General features: G+C 39.2%; 1 protein-coding gene across 1 annotated transcript in view; it reads right to left on the bottom strand.

The window, feature by feature from the left end:
• Positions 1-24,150, bottom strand: part of LOC100345797 (steroid transmembrane transporter SLC22A24-like) — a 50,697-nt gene that overhangs the window by 4,794 nt on the left and 21,753 nt on the right. The window contains exons 6-7 of the mRNA XM_008274353.4: positions 19,156-19,271; positions 2-216 (exon numbers count right to left, since the gene is read on the bottom strand). Coding sequence (XP_008272575.4) covers positions 2-216; positions 19,156-19,271 — 331 coding nt within the window. The remainder of the gene's footprint in view (position 1; positions 217-19,155; positions 19,272-24,150) is intronic.

Below are 24,150 nucleotides of genomic sequence, written 5' to 3'. Positions count from 1 at the left end.
CCTTTGAACAAAAAGGTGTTGACCAGAATGCAAAGTCCTGCCAGGAAGGAAAACAACGACTGACTGATCCGACGATCCATGTATTTAGTTATCAAAAGGATAATACATCTGGATATGAATGTGACAGCTCCAAAGAGGATCTGGAACATGAAGGTACTGCTCCCCAGTTCCTGTAGGTTGAGTATCAAGCCGTAAAAGGGTACAGTGGTTCCCAGCCTGAAGTAAATAAAGGAATAAAGACCAATTTAATAAGGCTTAGAGCTTAAGGAATATAATTTACAATTTTGAAGACAAGTCCTATACTTGAAGAAAATATTGTCCAAGTAGCTGAAGTCAATGTAACAGAAAAAATTTTGTACTGCGTCATAGCATATTTCTCCTTAAGACAATGATTTACGTATAAAATTATGGTGAAACATGACTTCAAAATAAGCTGTTTGTTGCAGGTTGTGCCGAGGGCACAGGAGAGAGGTACCTAAGGTACCCAAACTCCAGCAGAAGGTATTGAAACTATCGTATAGAAAAATATGCAATCTGAGTTCATCACTCCATTTGACATTATAAAGAACTGAACAAAAATAGGGTTAAATGTTGGAAATCAGGGAGTGTTCATTTATTTATCTTTGCAGCATCTTGTGAGATTCTCTTCTCTGCTCCTCCGTGTGGAAACCTTCACATTAATCCTTGTGTGTGAGGCTGCAGTGGAACCCGGTCATTTGCAACAAGATGGAGGAATTTGGAAAACATCATGCTGAGTGAATTAAGCCAGTCCCAAAGGGACAAATATCATATGTTCTCCCTGATCGGCGACTACTAACTGAGCACCAAAGGGGAAACTTGTTGAAGTGAAATGGACACAGTGAGAAACAGTGACTTGATCAGCTCTTGTCCTGATGGTTGATGTACAATGTAATACTTTATCCATTTTAGTATTTTTTTTGTTCTAGTACCATTGGTTGCACTTTGTAATTAACACACAATTATTCTTAGCTGTTTAAATTTTAACTGAAATGTGATCCCTGTTAGGAATTTGGAAAACATTATGTTGAGTGAAGTAAGCCAGTCCCAAAGGGACAAATACCACTTGTTCTCCTTGATAGGTGACAACTAACTGAGCACCAAAAAGGAAACCTGTTAGAGTGAAATGAACACTATGAGAAATGGTGACTTGATGAGCCCTCACCCTGACTGTTGATGAGCAGCTTAATATGTTATCCGTCTTAGTATTTTTTTGTTTGTTTTACTTAATACTTTTGGTTGAATACTGTAATCAATACACAATTCTTCTTAAGTGCTGAAACTTAACTGAAAAGTGATCACTGTTAAATATAAGAATGGGAATAAGAGAGGGAAGAGATGTGCAATTCGGGACATGCTCAAGCTGACTTACCTCAAAGGGTAGAGTTAGAAACATACCAGGGGATTCCAATTCAATCCCATCGAGGTGGCATGTACCAATGCCATCTCACTAGTCCCAGTGATCAATTTCTGTTCACAATTGATCATAATGATAGGACTCAGAACCAAAGGGATCACAGAAACAAGAATAGTGTCTGCAAATACTAGCTGATAGAATCAAAAAGGGAGAGAATGATGCAACATGGGAAGTGAGATACACAGCAGACCCATAGAATGGCAAATGTCCTAACAGCACTCTGGCCTCATAATCAGCCCTTAAGGCATGCGGATCCGGCTGAAATGCCCATGAGAGTATTTCAGGCATGGAAAGCCAAGACACTCTGGAAAAAAAAACCTAAATGAAAGATCTCCATGAGTGAGATCCCAGTGGAAAGAATGGGTCATCAAAGAAGGAGGTACGTTTCTCTGAAGGGAGGAGAGAACTTCCACTTTGACCATGGCATTGTCTAAAAATTATCAGAGTGAGTGAACTCAGGGGGCTTCCATAGCCTTGGCAACTCATGACAAGAGCCTAGGGTGATTACTGATGCCATAAACAAGAGTATCAATTTGTTAAGTCAACAACAGGAGTGACTGTGCACTTACTCCTCATGTAGGATCTTTGTCCTTAGTGTGCTGTACATTGAGATCTAATGCTATAACTAGTACTCAAACAGTATTTTTCACTTTATGTTTCTGTGTGGGAGCAAACTGTTGAAATCTTTACTTAATGTATGCTAAACTGATCTTCTGTATATAAAGAGAATCGAAAATGAATCTTGATATGAATGGAAGGGGAGAGGGAGTGGATAAGGGGAGGGTTGCGGGTTGGAGGGACGTTATGGGGGGATCCATTGTAATCAACATTCTGTACTTTGGAAAGTTATATTCATTAAATAAAAGTCAAAAAAATATAAAAGTTAAAAAAATATAATGAAATAGAGAAGTGTATTATAGAACATCTTGGTCCACTAGAATGATTTGATATATATAGATCATTACAAAGTAACTGTGGGAAATATATTTTAAAATATTTGTATTTACTAAAACAAAATATATTTTGGGTTATTAAATTATTATTCAATACACCAGAGCCAAGGGTAAAGGAATAGAAATCTAAACAAATGAACAACCAGATTGCCTATAGATGTTTGGAAACAAATCACATTTATATAAAACCTATTAGTCAAAGAGGATCCAAATAGCAACCAGACATTAATTTGAACTGATTTAGAATGAAAATATACAGCTCCTGAAAACACTTGGATTACAGCTTTGGTAATGTTTACAGGGGACTTACTGATTTTACATTCTTTTATCAGAAAAGATGAAAGCTTGCAAAGAAATGAACCAAGTTTCCCTTCCAGGAAGACACACACAAACACATACATTCACACACTTAGAAGTAATAAAACACTTAAGATAAATTCAGAAAACAATGAAGTAGCAAACAATAACATATATGAATTTATATCTTTGGAAAATCTTTAAACTTCATAAACTCTTTTTTATTTTTTATTTTTTGTTTTTTGACAGGCAGAGTGGAAAGTGAGAGAGAGAGAGATACAGAGAGAAAGGCCTTCCTTTGCCGTTGGTTCACCCTCCAGTGGCCGCCGCGGCCGGGGTGCTGTGGCCAGCGTATTGCACTGATCCAAAGCCAGGAGCCAGGTGCTTCTCCTGGTCTTCCATGCGTGTGCAGGGCCCAAGCACTTGGGCCATCCTCCACCGCACTCCCTGGCCACAGCAGAGAGCTGGCCTGGAAGAGGGGCAACTGGGACAGAATCCGGTACCCCGACCGGGACTAGAACCTGGTGTGCCAGTGCCGCAATGTGGAGGATTAGCCTATTGAGCCGCGGCACTGGCCTAAACTTCATAAACTCTTAGCAAGAATATTTTCCCCACAAAAATAATACTCTAATTATTCATATCAGGATGAATAAAGGAAAGTTCTTTATATGTTACAGTCATTTAAGTGATACAAAGAAAGTATTGTGCATAATGTTATGGCTCCACATTAGACAGCTTAGATGAAGTGGGTTATTTTCTTGAGAAAACAATTTGAAAAATAACTTGAAAATACAAGGACAAAGAAATTCTCAGTAGTCATTTCTATTATGGAAAATCAATATGTAACTAATATCTATCCAAAGAAAATTGTTAGAGCAATATTGATTCATTCTTGGGTTTTATAAACATTTGAGGCAGAAATAGTAATCTAACAGAATTTTGAGTCAAAAATTACATATATATATATAGTCTAATTTATGAAAATGCAAAAGAAATTCACTAGAGAAGGGATGGTTTTTTCATTTAGTAAGAAGTCAATTTCAGTTCATCAGGAAAAAATCAACCTCTATCCTTATCTCACATTCTACACAGAAATTAATTTGAGATGAAGCAAAGATATAATTGTGAAAGGCAAACATTTTTGACAAGAGAATTTCTGTATAAACTTGGAGTAGCAAAAATGTCTTAAACAGGATACCAGAAACACTAGCTGTAAAAGAAAATTTTAATAAATAGAACTTTATGAATATTAAGAAATTTAGTTTGTCCGATATTAAGATGGCTACGCTGGCTCTTTTTAAATTCTGTTGGCATGGTATATCCTTTTTTTCTTTTTTTATATCTTTTTTAATTATATATATATATTTTAACTTTTATTTAATGAATATAACTTTCCAAAGTACGGCTTATGGATTACAATGGCTTCCCCCCCATAACGTCCCTCCCACCCGCAACCCTCCCCTTTCCCACTCCCTCTCCCCTTCCATTCACATGAGGATTCATTTTCGATTCTCTTTATATACAGAAGATCAGTTTAGCATACATTAAGTAAAGATTTCAACAGGCATGGTATATCTTTTTCCAGCCTTTCACTTTCAGTCTGTATGGATCTTTGTTGGAAAGATGTGTTTCTTGTAAGCAGCAAATAGATGGGTTTTGTTCCTTAACCCAATCAGCCAATCTGTGTCTTTTAACTGGACAGTTCAGGCCATTAACGTTCAATGTGACTATTGATAAGTGGTAACTTTGCCCTGCCATTTGCCAAAGATAAGTTCTAATATATGCTTTGAATTCCCTGTGATCTTTTGATGTGAGGTTTCCTTCCTTTGCCTTCTTTCATATTGATGACCGTGTTTCTGTGTTTCTGTGTGCAACACATCTTTAAGCATCTTTTGCAGGGCTGGACGAGTGGCAACAAATTCTTTCAATTTCTGTTTGCTATGAAAAGTCTTTATTTCACCTTAATTCACAAATGATAGCTTTGCAGGATATAATATTCTGGGCTGGCAGTTTTTCTCTCTTAGTACCTGGGCTATATCTCGCCATTCCCTCCTAGCTTGTAGGGTTTCTGATAAGTCAGCTGTGAGTCTGATTGGAGATCCTCTGAGAGTAATCTGACGTTTCTCTCTTGCACATTTTAGGATGTTTTCTTTATGTTTCACTGTGGAGAGTTTAATTACAACGTGTCGTGGTGAGGATCTCTTTTGGTCGTGTTTATTAGGGGTTCTGTGAGCTTCCTGTACTAGGATTTCTCTGTCCTTCTCCAAACCTGGGAAATTTTCTGCTAATATCTCACTAAAAAGGCCTTCTAATCCTTTCTCTCTCTCCATGCCTTCAGGAACTCCTAGAACCCGAATGTTGGGTTTTTTAATAGTATCCTGAAGATTCCTTACAATGTGTTTTAGATTTCTAATTTCCTCTTCTTTTCCTTGGTCTGACTGTATCCTTTCCTGTTCTCTGTCTTCTAAGTCCAATATTCTCTCTTCTGCTTCACCCATTCTGTTTGTAAGGCTCTCTATTGTGTTTTTCATTTGATCTATTGAATTCTTGACTTCATTATGATTTCTCGTCACTATCACAGTTTCCTGTTGTACTAGTTGTTTCATTTCATTTTGATTCCTCCTTAATATTTCATTTTCATGAGAGAGGTTTTCTATCTTGTCCATTAAGGATTTCTGTAGTTCAAGAATTTGTTTTTGAGAACTTCTTAATGTTCTTATCAATTTTTTGAGATCTGCTTCTTGCATTTCTTCTATGTCATCATCCTCATAATCTTGAATTGGGGTGTCTTTTTCATTTGGGGGCGTCATGGTGACTTCCTTGTTTTTATTACCTCGGTTTTTGCGTTTGTTATTTGGCATATTGGAGATATTTGGTTTCTTCACTGTGGTGCTTTTTCTTGTTATGCTATGACTCTAGATTAAGTCGACTGTCTGTTTTTGATGGAGCCTTAGAGGCTTGAGATGGGTGTGGCCTGAGAGCTCTGTTTGGTGTGCCAAAGGTGACACTCCCAGTTTAGGCGTGGTAGATCTCTCTCTCTCTATCTCTCTCTCTCTCTCTTTTTCTTTTTTTTGATTCAAACGGGAAGTAATTCCACACAGCTGAACGAAGTTGGAGGTAGTTAACAGGCAAATGATATACCCACAGGAGCCAGAGATCGGAAGCTCTTTCCCAAGGACCACACAGGGAATCTGTTCTGCCCTGAGTGGGCTCAAATTCTCCTTCAGTCTCCCACTGGGTTGCCAAAGTTACGGAATTGTAGCGTCTCTGGAGAGTACTCACGTGAATTCCGTGAGTTCTCTCACCCACCGTCTCTTTTTTCACAGTCTTAGTTCAGTAGCACCACAAATTTACTAGGTCCTCATTTCCTGTTAATTCGCCCTGCCCAGAGTCAGGTTTTTCTGCTAGGCTCAGGGCCGGTGCAGACCTGAGGTCACTCTGCTTATGACGTATGTCCAAGATGGTGCCTGCTCTTTGTCTTGCTCACCTTTGAGAGGTGAGCGGAGAGAGAGAAACCCGTGTCCTTATCAGTCACTCTTTTTTTCTCTCTCTCTCTCTTCTAGTTAGCCTGGTGAACTTCTCCCCACCAGGGGTCATTCCCTCTAGTCTCCTCTTTCTGCTTGCCTGCCGGTGTCTCGGGCTATTGAGGTTCGGCTCACCTCGCGTTCCAGTGCTGACGTGTGTTGAGTCTGCCGCTGGTGTCCCGAACTGTGGGCTCCCATGCTCTCCACGCAGGTCCACTGTGAATCACTCGTTCCGGAAGAGTTTCTTCTGCTGTTTCTTCCCCTACTCTACCTTGAACCTGCAGTATCTCCACTTTTATTAAACTGTCTCTCCCCAAACTATCAGTGTGCTCCCTTCCTATTCTGCCATCTTGCCTCAACATAACTTTACCACAAAAACTGTTAAGAGAGACAAAGAGGGACACTATATAATGATTAAGGATCAATTCAACAGGAAGACATAACAATTATCAATGTATATGCACCTAATTACAGGGCACCGGTTTATCTAAAAGATTTGTTAATGGACTTAAAGGGAGACTTAGATCCCAATACAATAGTACTGGGGGACTTCAATACTCCACTCTCAGAAATAGACAGATCAACAGGACAGAAGATCAACAAGGAGACAGTAGATTTAAACGACACTATAGCCCAAATGGATCTAACAGATACATATAGAACTTTCAATCCTACAGCTAAAGATTTTACATTCTTCTCAGCAGTACTATGGAACCTTCTCTAGGATTGACCACATACTAGGCTATAAAGCAAGTCTCAGCAAATTCAAAAGAATTAGAATCATACCATGCAGCTTCTCAGACCATAAGGGAATGAAGTTGGAAATTAGCAACTCAGGAATCCCCAGAGCATACACAAACACGTGGAGATTGAACAACATGCTCCTGAATGAACAATGGGTCATAGAAGAAATTAAAAGAGAAATCAAAAACTTTCTGGAAGTAAATGAGGATAACAGCACAACATACCAAAACTTATGGGATGCATCAAAAGAAGTGTTAAGAGGAAAGTTAATATCAATAGGTGCCTACATCAAGAAATTGGAAAGGCACCAAATAGATGAGCTTTCAATTCACCTCAAGGATTTAGAAAACCTACAGCAAACCAGACCCAAATCTAGTAGGAGAAGAGAAATAATTAAAATCAGAGAAGAAATCAACAGGATTGAATCCAAAAAAACACTACAAAAAATCAGCCAAACGAGGAGCTGGTTTTTTGAAAAAATCAACAAAATTGACACCCCATTGGCCCAACTAACTAAAAAAAGAAGAGAAAAGACCCAAATCAATAAAATCAGAGATGAAAAAGGAAACATAACAACAGACACCACAGAAATAAAAAGAATCATCAGAAATTACTACAAGGACTTGTATGCCAGCAAACAGGGAAACCTATCAGAAATGAATAGATTCCTCGACACATGCAACCTACCTAAATTGAACCAGGAAGACATAGAAAACCTAAACAGACCCATAACTGAGACAGACATTGAAACAGTAATAAAGGCCCTCCCAACAAAGAAAAGCCCAGGACCAGATGGATTCACTGCCGAATTCTACCAGACATTTAAAGAAGAACTGACTCCAATTCTTCTCAAACTATTCAGAACAATCGAAAAAGAGGGAACCTCCCAAATTCTTTCTATGAAGCCAGCATCACCTTAATTCCTAAGCCGGAAAAAGATGCAGCACTGAAAGAGAATTACAGACCAATATCCCTGATGAACATAGATGCAAAAATCCTCAATAAAATTCTGGCCAATAGAATGCAACAACACATCAGAAAGATCATCCACCCAGACCAAGTGGGATTTATCCCTGGTATGCCGGGATGGTTTAATGTGCGCAAGACAATCAATGTGATACACCATATTAACAGACTGCAGAAGAAAAACCATATGATTATCTCAATAGATGCTGAGAAAGCATTTGATAAAATACAACACCCTTTCACGATGAAAACTCTATGCAAACTGGGTTTGGAAGGAACATTCCTCAATACAATCAAAGCAATCTATGAAAAACCCATGGCCAACATCCTATTGAATGGGGAAAAGTTGGAAGCATTCCCACTGAGATCTGGTACCGGACAGAGATGCCCACTCTCACCACTGCTATTCAATATAGTTCTGGAGGTTCTAGCCAGAGCTATTAGGCAAGAAAAAGAAATTAAAGGGATCCAAATTGGGAAGGAAGACCTCAAACTATCCCTCTTTGCAGATGACACGATTCTTTATTTAGGGGACCCAAAGAACTCTACTAAGAAACTATTGGAACTCATAGAAGATTTTGGCAAAGTAGCAGGGTATAAAATCAATGCACAAAAATCAACAGCCTTTGTATACACAAGCAATGCCATGACTGAGAAAGAGCTGCTAAGGTCAATCCCATTCACAATAGCTACAAAAACAATCAAATACCTTGGAATAAACTTAACCAAGGACGTTAAAGATCTCTACGATGAAAATTACAAAACCTTAAAGAAAGAAATAGAAGAGGATACCAAAAAATGGAAAAATCTTCCATGCTCATGGATTGGAAGAATCAACATCATCAAAATGTCCATTCTCCCAAAAGCAATTTATAGATTCAATGCAATCCCAATCAAGATACCAAAGACATTCTTCGCAGATCTAGAAAAAATGATGCTGAAATTCATATGGAGGCACAAGAGACCTCGAATAGCTAAAGCAATCTTGTACAACAAAAACAAAGCCGGAGGCATCACAATACCAGACTTCAGGACATACTACAGGGCAGTTGTAATCAAAACAGCATGGTACTGGTACAGAAACAGATGGATAGACCAATGGAACAGAATTGAAACACCAGAAATCAACCCAAACATCTACAGCCAACTTATATTTGATCAAGGATCTAAAACTAATTCCTGGAGCAAGGACAGTCTATTCAATAAATGGTGCTGGGAAAACTGGATTTCCACGTGCAGAATCATGAAGCAAGACCCCTACCTTACACCTTACACAAAAATCCACTCAACATGGATTAAAGACCTAAATCTTCGTCCTGACACCATTAAGTTATTAGAGAACATTGGAGAAACCCTTCAAGATATTGGCACAGGCAAAGAATTTCTGGAAAAGACCCGGGAGGCACAGACAGTCAAAGCCAAAATCAACTATTGGGATTGCATCAAATTGAGAAGTTTCTGTACTGCAAAAGAAACAGTCAGGAGAGTGAAGAGACAACCGACAGAATGGGAAAAAATATTTGCAAACTATGCAACTGATAAAGGGTTAATAACCAGAATCTACAAAGAGATCAAGAAACTCCACAAAAACAAAACCAACAACCCACTTAAGAGATGGGCCAAGGACTTCAATAGACATTTTTCAAAAGAGGAAATCCAAATGGCCAACAGGCACATGAAAAAATGTTCAAGGTCACTAGCAATCAGGGAAATGCAAATCAAAACCACAATGAGGTTTCACCTCACCCCGGTTAGAATGGCTCACATACAGAAATCTACCAACAACAGATGCTGGCGAGGATGTGGGGAAAAAGGGACACTAACCCACTGTTGGTGGGAATGCAAACTGGTCAAGCCACTATGGAAATCAGTCTGGAGATTCCTCAGAAACCTGAATATAACCCTACCATTCGACCCAGCCATCCCACTCCTTGGAATTTACCCAAAGGAGTTTAAATTGATAAACAAAAAAGCGGTCTGCACCCTAATGTTTATTGCAGCACAATTCACAATAGCCAAGACCTGGAACCAACCTAAATGCCCATCAACGGTAGACTGGATAAAGAAATTATGGGATATGTATTCTTTAGAGTACTATACCGCAGTAAGAAACAACGAAATCCAGTCATTTGCAACAAAATGGAGGAATCTGGAACACATCATGCTGAGTGAAGTAAGCCAGTCCCAAAGGGACAAATACCATATGTTCTCCCTGATCGGTGACAACTGACTCAACACCAAAAAGGAAACCTCCTGAAGTGAAATGGACACTATGAGAAATGGTGACTTGATCAGCATAGCTCTGACTGCTAATGGACAACTTAATACATTATCCCTCATAGTATTTTTTTTTTTGTCTGTTCTACTTAATATGACTGGTTTAATTCTGTAATTATCACACAGTTATTCTTAAGTGTTGAAAATTAACCGAAATGTGATCCCTGTTAAACATAAGAGTGGGAATAAGAGAGGGAAGAGATGTATAATTTGGGACATGCTCGGGCTGACTTGCCCCAATTGGTAGAGTTGGAAACATACCAGGGGATTCCAATTCAATCCCATCAAGGTGGCATGTGCCAATGCCATCTCACTACTCCAAGTGATCAATTTCAGTTCACAATTGATCATAATGAAAGGACTAAGAGTCAAAGGGAGCACATAAACAAGTCTAGTATCTGCTAACACCAACCGATAGAATAAATAAAGGGGAGAGTGATCCAACATGGGAAGTGAGATACTCAGCAGACTCATAGAATGGTGGATGTCCTAAATAGCACTCTGGCCTCAGAATCAGCCCTAAAGGCACTCAGATCTGGCTGAAAAGCCCATGAGAGTATTTCAGGCATGGAAAGCCAAGACACTCTGGCAAAAAGATCTCTGTGAGTGAGATCCCAGTGGAAAGAACAGGTCTTCAAAGAGGGAGGTGCCTTTCTCTGAAGGGAGGAGAGAACCTCCACTTTGACTATGACCGTGTCTAAACAAGATAAGAGTCGGAGAACTCAAGGGGCTTCCATAGCCTTGGAAACTCATAACTGGTGCATAGGGAGATTACTGATGCCATAAACAGGAGTGTCAATTGGTAAAGTCAACAACAGGAGTCACTGTGCACTTACTCCTCATGTAGGATCTCGGTCCTTAACGTGCTGTACACTGAGGCTTAATGCTATAACGAGTACTCAAACAGTATATTTCACTTTGTGTTTCTATGGGGGTGCAAAGGACTGAAATCTTTACTTAATGTACACTAAACTGATCTTCTGTAAAAAAAAAAAAAAAAAAAAAAAAAAAAGAAAGAAATTTTCAATTCCCAACTTGACTCTCACTGGGATTAAACATGACAATAGGTCTGATCTGATTTCGTCATCATTTTAAAAAAATCATCTATTATTTTTCACTTTATGTTTCTGTGTGGGAGCAAACTGTTGAAATACTTACTTAAGGTATACTAAGCTGATCTTCTGTATATTAAGATAATCGAAAATGAATCTTGATGTGAATGGAAGGGGAGAGGGAGTGGGAAAGGGGAGGGTTGTTGGTGGGAGGGACGATATGGGGGGGGAAGCCATTGTAACCCATGAGTCGTACTTTGGAAATTTATATTCATTAAATAAAAGATAAAAAAAAAATAAATATGCTGGGAAAATTGGATTTCCACATGCAGAATCATGAAGCAAGACCCCTACCTTTCACCTTACACAAAAATTCACTCAACATGGATTAAAGACTTAAATCTATGACCTGACACCATCAAATTATTAGAGAGCATTGGAAAAACCCTGCAAGATATAGGTACCGGCAATGACTTCTTGGAAAACACCCCAGAAGCACAGACAGTCAAAGCCAAAATTAACATTTGGGATTGCATCAAATTGAGAAGTTTCTGTACTGCAAAAGAAACAGTCAGGAAAGTGAAGAGACAACTGACAGAATGGGAAAATATATTTGCAAACTATGCAACTGATAAAGGGTTGATCACCAGAATCTACAAAGAAATCAAGAAACTCCACAGATCAAAACAAACAACCCACTTAAGAGAAGGGCCAAGGACCTCAATAGACATTTTTCAAAAGAGGAAATCCGAATGGCCAACAGACACATGAAAAAATGTTCAAGATCACTAGCCATCAGGGAAATGCAAATCAAAACCACAATGAGGTTCCACCTCACCCCAGTTAGAATGGCTCACATTCAGAAATCTACCAACAATAGATGCTGGAGAGGATGTGGGGAAAAAGGGACACTAACCCACTGTTGGTGGGAATGCAAATTGGTTAAGCCACTATGGAAGTCAGTCTGGAGATTCCTCAGAAACCTGAATATAACCCTACCATACAACCCAGCCATACCACTCCTTGGAATTTACCCAAAGGAAATGAAATTGGCAAAGAAACAAGCTGTCTGCACATTAATGTTCATTGCAGCTCAATTCACAATAGCTAAGACCTGGAACCAACCCAAATGCCCATCAACGGTATACTGGATAAAGAAATTATGGGACATGTACTCTGTAGAATACTATACAGCAGTCAAAAACAATGAAACCCGGTCATTTGCAACAAAATGGAGGAATTTGGAAAACATCATGCTGAGTGAATTAAGCCAGTCCCAAAGGGACAAATATCATATGTTCTCCCTGTTCGGCGACTACTAACTGAGCACCAAAGGGGAAACTTGTTGAAGTGAAATGGACACAGTGAGAAACAGTGACTTGATCAGCTCTTGTCCTGATGGTTGATGTACAATGTAATACTTTATCCATTTTAGTATTTTTTTGTTCTAGTACCATTGGTTGCACTTTGTAATTAACACACAATTATTCTTAGCTGTTTAAATTTTAACTGAAATGTGATCCCTGTTAGGAATTTGGAAAACATTATGTTGAGTGAAGTAAGCCAGTCCCAAAGGGACAAATACCACTTGTTCTCCTTGATAGGTGACAACTAACTGAGCACCAAAAAGGAAACCTGTTAGAGTGAAATGAACACTATGAGAAATGGTGACTTGATGAGCCCTCACCCTGACTGTTGATGAGCAGCTTAATATGTTATCCGTCTTAGTATTTTTTTGTTTGTTTTACTTAATACTTTTGGTTGAATACTGTAATCAATACACAATTCTTCTTAAGTGCTGAAACTTAACTGAAAAGTGATCACTGTTAAATATAAGAATGGGAATAAGAGAGGGAAGAGATGTGCAATTCGGGACATGCTCAAGCTGACTTACCTCAAAGGGTAGAGTTAGAAACATACCAGGGGATTCCAATTCAATCCCATCGAGGTGGCATGTACCAATGCCATCTCACTAGTCCCAGTGATCAATTTCTGTTCACAATTGATCATAATGATAGGACTCAGAACCAAAGGGATCACAGAAACAAGAATAGTGTCTGCAAATACTAGCTGATAGAATCAAAAAGGGAGAGAATGATGCAACATGGGAAGTGAGATACACAGCAGACCCATAGAATGGCAAATGTCCTAACAGCACTCTGGCCTCATAATCAGCCTTTAAGGCATGCAGATCCGGCTGAAATGCCCATGAGAGTATTTCAGGCATGGAAAGCCAAGACACTCTGGAAAAAAAAAGACCTAAATGAAAGATCTCCGCGAGTGAGATCCCAGTGGAAAGAATGGGTCATCAAAGAAGGAGGTACCTTTCTCTGAAGGGAGGAAAGAATTTCCACTTTAAGCATGGCGTTGTCTAAAAATTATCAGAGTCAGTGAACTCAGGGGGCTTCCATAGCCTTGGCAGCTCATGACAAGAGCCTAGGGTGATTACTGATGCCATAAACAAGAGTATCAATTTGTTAAGTCAACAACAGGAGTGACTGTGCACTTACTCCTCATGTAGGATCTTTGTCCTTAGTGTGCTGTACATTGAGATTTAATGCTGTAACTAGTACTCAAACAGTATTTTTCACTTTATGTTTCTGTGTGGGAGCAAACTGTTGAAATATTTACTTAATGTATGCTAAACTGATCTTCTGTATATAAAGAGAATCGAAAATGAATCTTGATGTGAATGGAAGGGGAGAGGGAGTGGGAAAGGGGAGGGTTGTGGGTGGGAGGGACGTTATGGGGGGGAAACCATTGTTATCCATAAGCTGTACTTTGGAAATTTATATTCGTTAATTAAAATTAAAAAAAAGAAATTTAGTTTGAGGAGATTCCATATGGCTGAGTAGGGAAAACACATGCTGATTGTGACTATGAGAAAATAACTGAAGAAAAGTAGAGTAAGTACATTCCCAGGGGAGGGTGGGAGGGATGTTTCCAGTGGAAATTCTACGGAAAGAAGGGAGATGCCACATAGCAGCATGGACAGTAAGAATACACAGCAGCATGTGGGGACATCAGAAGCACATCCCACAGCCAGTGGCTAGAGGAGATATTGTCGTCTTTGAGCAAGATGAGAGGAACCTGAGGCACTACGTCACTGCTGATATTGCCTTGGGGAGAAACCTGTAGACTACACTGAATTTGAGTGCTAGCATGGGGCATGGTGTCCACCAATGCTGTGAAGGGAGAGCACACTGCTTTCTTTGCATCCCCTGACAAGGGTGCCTGGGAACCAACAGGGAGGAAGAGTTATCTTCATTAGGTGAGTAGAGGCAGGTGCAGCTCACATGAACATGACCAGGGGATTTTATCAGAGGGATAAATATGTGGTCCTCATTGACTTTGAGCGTGGCCTGGAGGGTTGGTAGGGGTGGGGCCTGTGAGGTGTTCCCTCCTCTCATTCTACCCTGGGCACCAGGAATCAAGCTGCCAATGCAGATCACCGACAGGCAGCTGGCTTTGGGAATGCGTAGGCTCTCTCTGTGAATGGGGTAGGCTAGCAGAGCTGAGAGTGGATCCCCTGTTGCCTGTGATTGTGGGAGCTCTGCTTACTGTGACTATGGGAATTATGTGACTGCATGATAGGATTCAGATGGAGCTGGGTCTCTGGGAAATCCTTGTGTTTAGCTCCAGAACCTGAGAGTTCCCTGAGTGCCCGGGGTGGATCACTGCAAAGGGTTCTCTACTCACACTGAGGACCACACTGTTCCTTCCTGTGGTTCATTGCCTGTGGTGGTGGGGTGTGTAGCAGCTGTGGGCTCACCATGAGCACTGATCACCATGGCAGAGAGGAGACGAAGCTGTGATCATGCTACCTGATGTGATTGTACGCTCCCCAATGCTCACAGCAGATTTACCATGCCCGACTTGGGGGTCACATCGGACTCATGACCCACCCAGCTGCACTGACCAGAGCTCCCTCGCCCCACCCAGTGCACACCTCTGGATGTCCATTGAAGAAGTAGATTCACCACTATGCCACAGAGGCTTTTCAAAGAGAAAATACATTGTAGGAGAAAACCTACGCGTGTTTCTACAAATGCCTAAAAATAAATGTAGAAATACAAGATACATGAACAAGGAAGACAATATGACTTCCCAAAAGGATTACAACATCACTTCAATATTAGAATGTGAAGATGAAAAGATGGATGAAGTGTTTGAATACACACAGTCTACCAAAATTGAGTCATGAAGATAGAAAACCTAAATAGACCAAATCAAGATGCAGACTGGACCAATAATACAGACCTCCCAAACAGAAAATCTCAGGAACAGATAGTTTCACTGCCGAATTCTACCAAAATTTGAAAGAAAACTAATTGTAATTCTTCTTAAACTATAAATATTAATTCCAAAGCCAGGAAAAGATAAAACAAAGAAAGAGAACTACAGACCAATATCCCTGATAAAAATAGATGCACAAATCCTAAACAAATTATTAGCCAATCAAATCCAACAACATACCAGAAAGATCATTCACCATAGGAAACGGCTTCCGCCAAAGCAGTCTCAGTTGAGGACACACTCCTCCTGGAGACAGGGTGTGGCCACAGAAACTGATTCAGGATAGTAAATGACCTATTATAAAGAAGAGCATTGGGTTCTCACAGGAACGTGTGCTCCCATGAGGACAAGCAGCTACTTTCCCAGACTTGCTTTTCTAGTACTCCAAGTCACAAGGTGCCCCATCAATGAATTGACAATCATGTCTGAAGATTATCAATCAATGTTATAAGTAATCTTAGAGTTATATGAGCATGTGCATGTACTGTACAAGGCAGATGAAATCCTTGTCAATAAGATATGCATGCTGGGAGCGGTGTTGATCATCCCAGTGACATTCTTCAGAGTAAGAGTTCCCATGTCTGGTCTCTCCTTTCAGTTGCTACACCCCCAACAATTCCCCAAGAACAAATTGGATTTATCCATAGTATGTGGAGATGGCTCAACATGTTCAAACCAATGAATGTGATACATCACATTAACAAATCACAGAATAAAAATCATGATTATCTCAATAGATTCAGAGAAGGCATTTGATATAATGCAATACTGTTTGATAACAAAAACCTTAAGCAAATTGGATATAGAAGGAATAACCCTCAACAAAATCAAAGCAATATATGACAAATCCTGTGGGGAGCAACTGGGAGCAACTCGGACTAGACTAAGTTACTGGAATTAAGACTTATTCTATGCATCTGCTCTCCCACAATATGGCGCTGGGAGAGGAGGAAACAGCTTCTACACAGCTGCCTCCAGTTCAACCAATAAACAGCAGGACCTGCTCCTGATTGGAGGAGAGCAGCGTACTCGGCGTGTGGGTAGCAGAGTTGGGATTGGTGGAAGAGGACTATAAAGGAGGAGAGAGACAACATGCACGAGGAACATCTATCTGAAGGAACACCTGTGCAGCCCCCGAGAGAGCCGGCCGGCAGTGTGCCGCTCCCCCGCGGAAGTGGGGAAAGTGGCAGGGGGAACCGCCCTTCCACAGAGGTGGAGGGACGGTAGCCAACCTGGGAAGAACCAGCAGCAAACCCGGGGAGGGCCGAGCAGACGAAAGAACAGTGCAGGGTCCTGTGTCGTTCCTCCGCGAAGAGGGGGAGCGACAAAATCCAAAGCCAGCATTCCATTTAATGGAGAAAAGATGGAACATTTCCACTAAGATGCAAAACCAGACAAGGATGCCTACTTTCAGCACTACTATTCAATTTAGGACTGAAAAAGTTTTTTGTCAGAGCCATTAGGCAAGAAAAAGAAATCCAAGTGATAGAAATTGAAAGGAGGAAGTCAAATTATCCCTGTATGCAAGATGACATGATTTTAAATATACAGAAACAAAGTACTCCACTCTGAAACTACTAGATCTCATAAAAGAATTTTGTAAAGTTTCGGAGTATAAAGTCAACACACAAAAATCAATAGATTTTGTATATACAAGCAATGCCTTGATTGAGAAAGATCTGAAAGATCAGTACTATTCACAATAGCTACAAAAATTTAAATACCCGGGAATAAATTTAACAAAGGAGATGAAAGATCTCTTCAGTATAATTACAAGACATTAAAGAGAGAAATAGGAGAAGACACACAAAAAAATGAAAAAATCATCCAGGCTCATAGTATAGAAGAAACAGTATCAAAAATGCAATTTACACATTCAGTGTGATCCCAATAAAAATGCAAAGGACAGTCTCCTCAGATGTAGGAAAAAAAACAATGGTAAAATGCTTGAGTCATGTGAGCCTTTAAATAACTAAAGGAAAAACAAAAAAAGCCATAGGCAATTCAATATCAGATTTCAAGACATTCTACAAGGACAATCGTAATCAAAACATCTTGGTACTGGCACAAAAATAGACATGTAGATCAATGGAACAGAAAAGAAACCCAAAAAGCTAATACACATATTTATAACCAAGTATTTTTTGGCAAAGGAGCTAAAAAATCAATCCTTGGAGAAAGGACAGTCTCTTCAATAAATGGTGCTGGGAAAATTGGGTCTTTGCATGCAGAAGTATGAAACAAGACACTACCTTATACCTTAATAAACATCAACTCAGAATGGATCGAGGATGTATGACCTCAAACCACCAAATTACTAGAGGAAAACATCGGGTAAATTCTGAAAGACATTGGTATAGGCAAAGACTTCTTGGAAAAGTTCCCAGAATCACAGGAAATAAAAACAGAAATAGACAAATGAGATTACATAAAGCTAAGAAGCTTCAACCTGCAAGGAAACACTTTGAAAAGTGAAGAATAAACTGATAGAATGGGAGAAAACATTTGTAAACTATGCAACTAATAAAGGATTAATACCCAGCATCTATAAGAGCTCAAGAAATTCAACAACAAAACTAACAATCCAGTTAATAATAGCAAAGAACATGAAAAGACGTTTTTCAAATAATAATATTCAAATGGCTGAAATGCGCTCAGTATCTCTAAGCATCAAGGAAATGTAAATCAAAATCACAATGAAGTTTCACATCACCCCAATTAGGATGGTTATCATCTCCAAATCAAAAAATAACAAATGTTGGTGAGGATGTGGGGAAAAGGTACCCTAACCCACTGTTGGTAGTAATGTAACCTGGTATAAATATTAGGGAAGAAATCTGAAAATAGATCCAGCATTTGAAAAGTGATCTGTACCCCCATGTGTGTTGCAACTCAATTAGCAATTGGTAAGATATAGAATCAATGTATCCACAAAGAAAATATGATACACACACACACACACACACACACACACACCGTGGAATACTACTTAAGCAAAAAAAAGAAGTCCTGTCTTTACCTACAAAATGGAGCAATTAGAAGCCATTATGCTTACTGAAATAATCCAGTGCAAAAAAAAATAAATATCATATGTTGTCTCTGATATGTGGCTGTTAATATAGAATGCCAAAAATGTGTCGGAATGAAATGCACATCTTATAATATGGTTGTTGTTTTAGCCCTTGTGTATACTCCTGTGGAACTGTGGTCTTCCTACTTTTTACTTGTTGATTATTATGATTAGTGTTAAATTAAGCCTGTGATTACTGATTGGACTGAAGTTAGGTTTTTGTATTAAGAAAAAAATAGGAAGGATCAAGGGGATTCAGGGAGGGAGCTGAGCAGGGAGGGAATTTGGATATCTTCTTAGAAAGTACCTATGAAATATGTGAAATATGTTCTCTTTACATTAATAGAAATAAAAACGATAAAAATTTAATCAAAACACATCCTTTAATTTCCAGACTGAGATAAGACATTCAGAATGTATTTCTAAATATTATGTTTAGAATATATTTTAATAAAGAACCAAAAAATTGGCAACCTAATGAAAATAGACAAATGTAAGGCAACATAAGAATTCTTCATTTTCATCACCCAGTGTAACTCACCTCAGAAGGCTTATGTAGAAAATTCTCATGCGCAGTTTGTGTGCATGGAACATCTCGACCATGGATGGTTTGGTTGAGGCTTTGTCCATCTCCTCCTTCATGGTGGACCTCACAAACTTCAACAACAAAAACAAAAAGCATTTATGAGATGTCAATGAGTGTAGTGTGAGTCCTGGAAGATGAGATAGACCCAGAATTCACTGTACTCATGGACCCTTCTGTCTAGGGGGACGTGGGCAGTCAGTAATCTATCTCTTGTATGGAGAGTTCCAAAAGGTGTAGTGGGAAATGGGAACTCAGATGAATTGCATAGGAATAAAGCCTGCTAAAAATTGAGCTTATGAAGGGCAGAAAACATTGAAAAATGATTTACAATATTAAGGGAATACCATGAAAAAGCAGTTGTTTCAGGGTTCAAGATTTCTGTTCTTTACAGTAAGCCTGAAGGACCTGTCCTTCCTTGTTAGAATAAGAGAACCTTAGCCAGAGCAACTAGCTAACTTAGAGAAATATAAATTTTTTAAATATACAAACAGGAGAGAAAGGAATTAAGTCATCCCTGTTTGCAGGTGACTTGATTCTATATGTTAAAAAATCTAATGAGTCCACCAAAAGTCTATTAGATATGATACACAAATTCAATAAAGGTACAGGATATAAAATTAACATAAATCAATAGCAGTTTTATACATCAACAAAGATACTATAAAATAAATCATAAAAGAAGTCCCATTCACTAAAACTATGAAAAATACCCAGAAAAATTTCAACCAAGGATTAGAAATGTTTTTCACAGTGAAAATGATGACACATTCATAAAAAAATTGAAGAAGACACAAATATGTGGAAATACTTCCCATATTCATGGACTTGAAGAATTAATGCTCCTGTTATCAAAATATCCATACTACCTAATATGATTACAGATTCAAAAGAATTGCCACCCAAATTCAGATGCCATTCTTTGGAGAACAAAAAAAGGCTAGAGTTCATATGGAAGCATAAAAGTTCTGGAATAGCCAAAGCAATTTTGAGCAACAAAGAACAAAGCTTAAGGCACCACAATTCCTGATTTAATGAGCTAATATAGAGCATAAGTAAAATGATATAAAATGGATATATAGACCATAGAACAGAATCAAGATCCCAGAAATGTATTCATGCATCAACAGCCTGCTGATCTGCAAAATGCACAAAATCCATGCATGAGTCAGTGTTTTTTTTTTTTTCTTTTCTGAAAACTACATCCACTTCATTATTTGGATCCAAGACATCTTTGTCTAAGTATGATAGGCATGTAGCCTCCCATCATTAATGGTGTGCAGAGTTAAAGGCAGTGAAAAGTGCAGGGAATATGTTGATACAGTGTGAACTTGGCTTAGGCAAGTTCTATGAGAGGCGAACTTTACTAACACCTATAGAGTTAGTTTTAGGCTTTAAAATTGGCTTAGAATTTTACCCTGAATTTAACATGTGACTTACTATGTCAGAAAAAATTGGTCCACTGGCACTAAATTAAAGTACCATAGAAGAAATAAATTCTGGTGTTCTGTTGTGCAGTTGCGACGATAGGTAAGGATAACATATTACATAAAAGTGCTTCAAATGGCTTGTGAAAAAGAAATTAAAAGATAAATTATTTTGATGAAAAAACTTTGGAAATCCATGCATAGTTTTTCCACAATAACATTTTCTATGAGCTTTTTGAAGACTTTTGATATGAATGAATTTCAATTTTTTTTACTCAAATAACCTTATTCTCAGTTCCATTTTCTATAAATTTTTTTTGACAGGCAGAGTGGACAGTGAGAGAGAGAGACAGAGAGAAAGGTCTTCCTTTACCGTTGGTTCACCCTCCAATGTCCACCGCCGCTGGTGCACTGTGGCCGGCGAACCGCGCTGATCCGATGGCAGGAGCCAGGTGCTTCTCCTGGTCTCCCATGGGGTGCAGGGCCCAAGCACTTGGGCCATCCTCCACTGCACTCCCTGGCCACAGCAGAGAGCTGGCCTGGAAGAGGGGCAACTGGGACAGAATCCGGCGCCCTGACCGGGACTAGAACCCGGTGTGCCAGTGCCACAAGGCGGAGGATTAGCCTAGTGAGCCGTGGTGCCGGCCAATTTTTTATAAAATTTTTGAAGTTCAATCATGTATTTCCCAAAAAAGAAATAGCATTAGAGTAAGAATTTTAATGTTTTTATAACAAATTAATGATAAAAATTTGAGGAAATAGGTAAGATCATGGTGACTTGAGCAATATACAATGTACACATGTATTGAAACTTCTAATGATGCCCCATTAATATGTGCAGTTATGCTTTACTTTAGAAATGAAATAAACACTTCTATTTCATGGAAGTTGTCTACAATTTACCCACAGGATCATATGTCACCATGAAACAAATGTAAAACAAAAGAAAGCAATTATTATTTCACAAAATGATACTAATTTATTAATAGCACAATGAAAATTTAGAGCTAGACTGATCAATGAATTTCCCATATCTGTTGCTCATTGGAGTGTGCTATTGTGATTCAATTACTAAAAATTTCTTTTTTTTTATTTCTTTTTTTATTTTTTGACAGGCAGGGTGGACAGTGAGAGAGAGAGACAGAGAGAAAGGTCTTCCCTTGCCGTTGGTTCACCCTCCAATGGCCGCCGCGGCCGGCGCACCGCGTTGATCCTATGGCAGGAGCCAGGTGCTTCTCCTGGTCTCCCATGGGGTGCAGGGCCCAAGCACTTGGGCCATCCTCCACTGCACTCCCTGGCCACTGCAGAGAGCTGGCCTGGAAGAGGGGCAACTGGGACAGAATCCGGCGCCCCGACCGGGACTAGAACCCGGTGTGCCTGCGCCGCAAGGCGGAGGATTAGCCTAGTGAGCCGCGGCGCCGCCCTAAAAATTTCACTGATGATGAACAAGGTTGGGTTAGTGGTGGGACAGATACACTGGCATGCATATTGTTCTAGGATTTTTGAAATTTCAAGAAAATAATAATTAATAGAATTTAGCATTAAATGGCAATAATAAGGTACCATCAATTCCAGAGATTAAACTCTGACATCAAGATTGGAATGGGGGTGTACACTAGTGGTTAAGATGCCTGCTTCCCACATCAGTGTACCTGGGTTTGATTCCTAGCACTGGCTCATTCTCCTGTATTCAGCTTTCTGTTAATGCAGATTCCAGAGCGTCAGTGGTGATGGCTAATGTAATTGGATTCATGACACACACTTGGTAGACCTGGATTGATTTGTGGACTCTTGGTCTCATGGCCATCCCAGCCCAGGCTGATGAAGGCATTGGCGAATGTATGAACAGATAAACGCTCTCTGTAGGCTATCTTTTGTGGCATATCCCCCCATATAAACAAGAATATTACTTAATATTAAGGTTTACATATTGTAAAATCAGATAAGGAGACTTTTTGTCATGTGAAAACTGTGGTGGGCATCTTTGAATGACAAACCTCAATACTACCTTTTGGAATTTTTACTTTTGTGTCATCCCATCTTCTCAAGTGTGGGTTGCTTCCAATAAACAGAATAGAGCAAGAGTGATGGGCTGCTAAGTCTATAGGTAGATTATGAAACACTGTGACTTCTGCCATGCTGGGTTCCCTCTCCAGCTACACACTTTATCTAAGCACTGTCATATTGGAGAGATCCATATGACCATGAAGGAGTCCTCAGTTCAATGATCTGAGATCTTCATCCTTCCAACAACCATGTGCGTAAGCTGGCAAGTAGATCCTTCCCCACTGAAGACTGGATGAAATCCCAGTTGCAGCAGCTGTCTTGATTGCAAACTGTGAGAGACTGTTAATAATAATGGACCAAGGTAATCCCTTCCTAGATGCTTATTTGGACACTATATTTTGAGGTCATTTGTTCCATGCAAAAGAGTTTTCTTTATGGTGTTGGCACAGGAAATGGAGTACAGCTGTTAAAAATAGCTAAAAATTTGGGAATGGATTTGGAATTGGGCAGTGGGTGAAGGCTGGGAGGATTTTTCAGGATTATGATAGAGAAAGCGTATAGGTGGGGACTTCAAACAATAAGTGGAAAATTGAGTTAATAAATTTGTGTTGGTGCAAGAAGTTTGGAATCTATGTATAATTATTTTATGATAGGTATTTCCACAAACTTTTTGAAGACCATGCTATTGCCTTCAATAACTTTAGCAGAAATCTGTGTATTGAGCAAGCTGCTTCTGAAGGCCAATAGAAAGTGAAAAGCATGTTGGAGGAAATAGAAGTCCAAATATAAAAGTGCTGTAATTAGAGAACTGTACATAAGTGGTCTCATCCACATTGGGGCATCATTTAAATGTCAAGATTATAGACTTTGCATATAAGCAATAATGAAATTAGTTTTTCCTGGACAATGGGCCAGTGGCAATTTATTTATCATGTAAGGGAAATGGAGTCATTGGATTAGAGGCCAGGAACTTTGTTTTTTCCTTGAAGAACATTTTATTCTAAAAGGCATTGCTTTCTTTCATGGTCTATATGGGACATTTATTAGCTGCACAGCTACAAATCAGTTTCTGTGATGTTGCAATGCCTTTCTATTTCATTTTAACAGCTAACTCGTAATCCTTTCCTAATCCATTAAGCTAGAGTGAATACTATCTTGTGTCCTCCCAAAATTACTTGCATATTTGAAACTTTTATTTAATAAATATAAATTTACAAAGTACAGTTTATGGACTACAATGGCTCCCCTCCAATAACTTCCCTCCCACCTACAACCCTCCCATCTCCTGTCCCTCTCCCATTCCATTCACATCAAGATTCATTTTCAATTATCTTTATATACAGAAGATCAATTTAGTATATATTAAGTAAAGATTTCAAGTTTGCACCCACAAGGAAACAAAGAGTGAAAAATATTGTTTGAGTACTAGTTATAGTGTTAATTCACAAGTACAACACATTAAGGACAGAGATCTTACATGAGGAGTAAGTGCACAGTGACTCCTGTTGTTGCCTTAACA

Source organism: Oryctolagus cuniculus, chromosome 1, assembly GCF_964237555.1.
Source record: "Oryctolagus cuniculus chromosome 1, mOryCun1.1, whole genome shotgun sequence".
In the NCBI taxonomy this organism is placed as follows: Eukaryota; Metazoa; Chordata; class Mammalia; order Lagomorpha; family Leporidae; genus Oryctolagus; species Oryctolagus cuniculus.
Note: the sequence above shows the minus strand (reverse complement) of the source record. Positions and strands in the feature narration are given on the sequence as shown.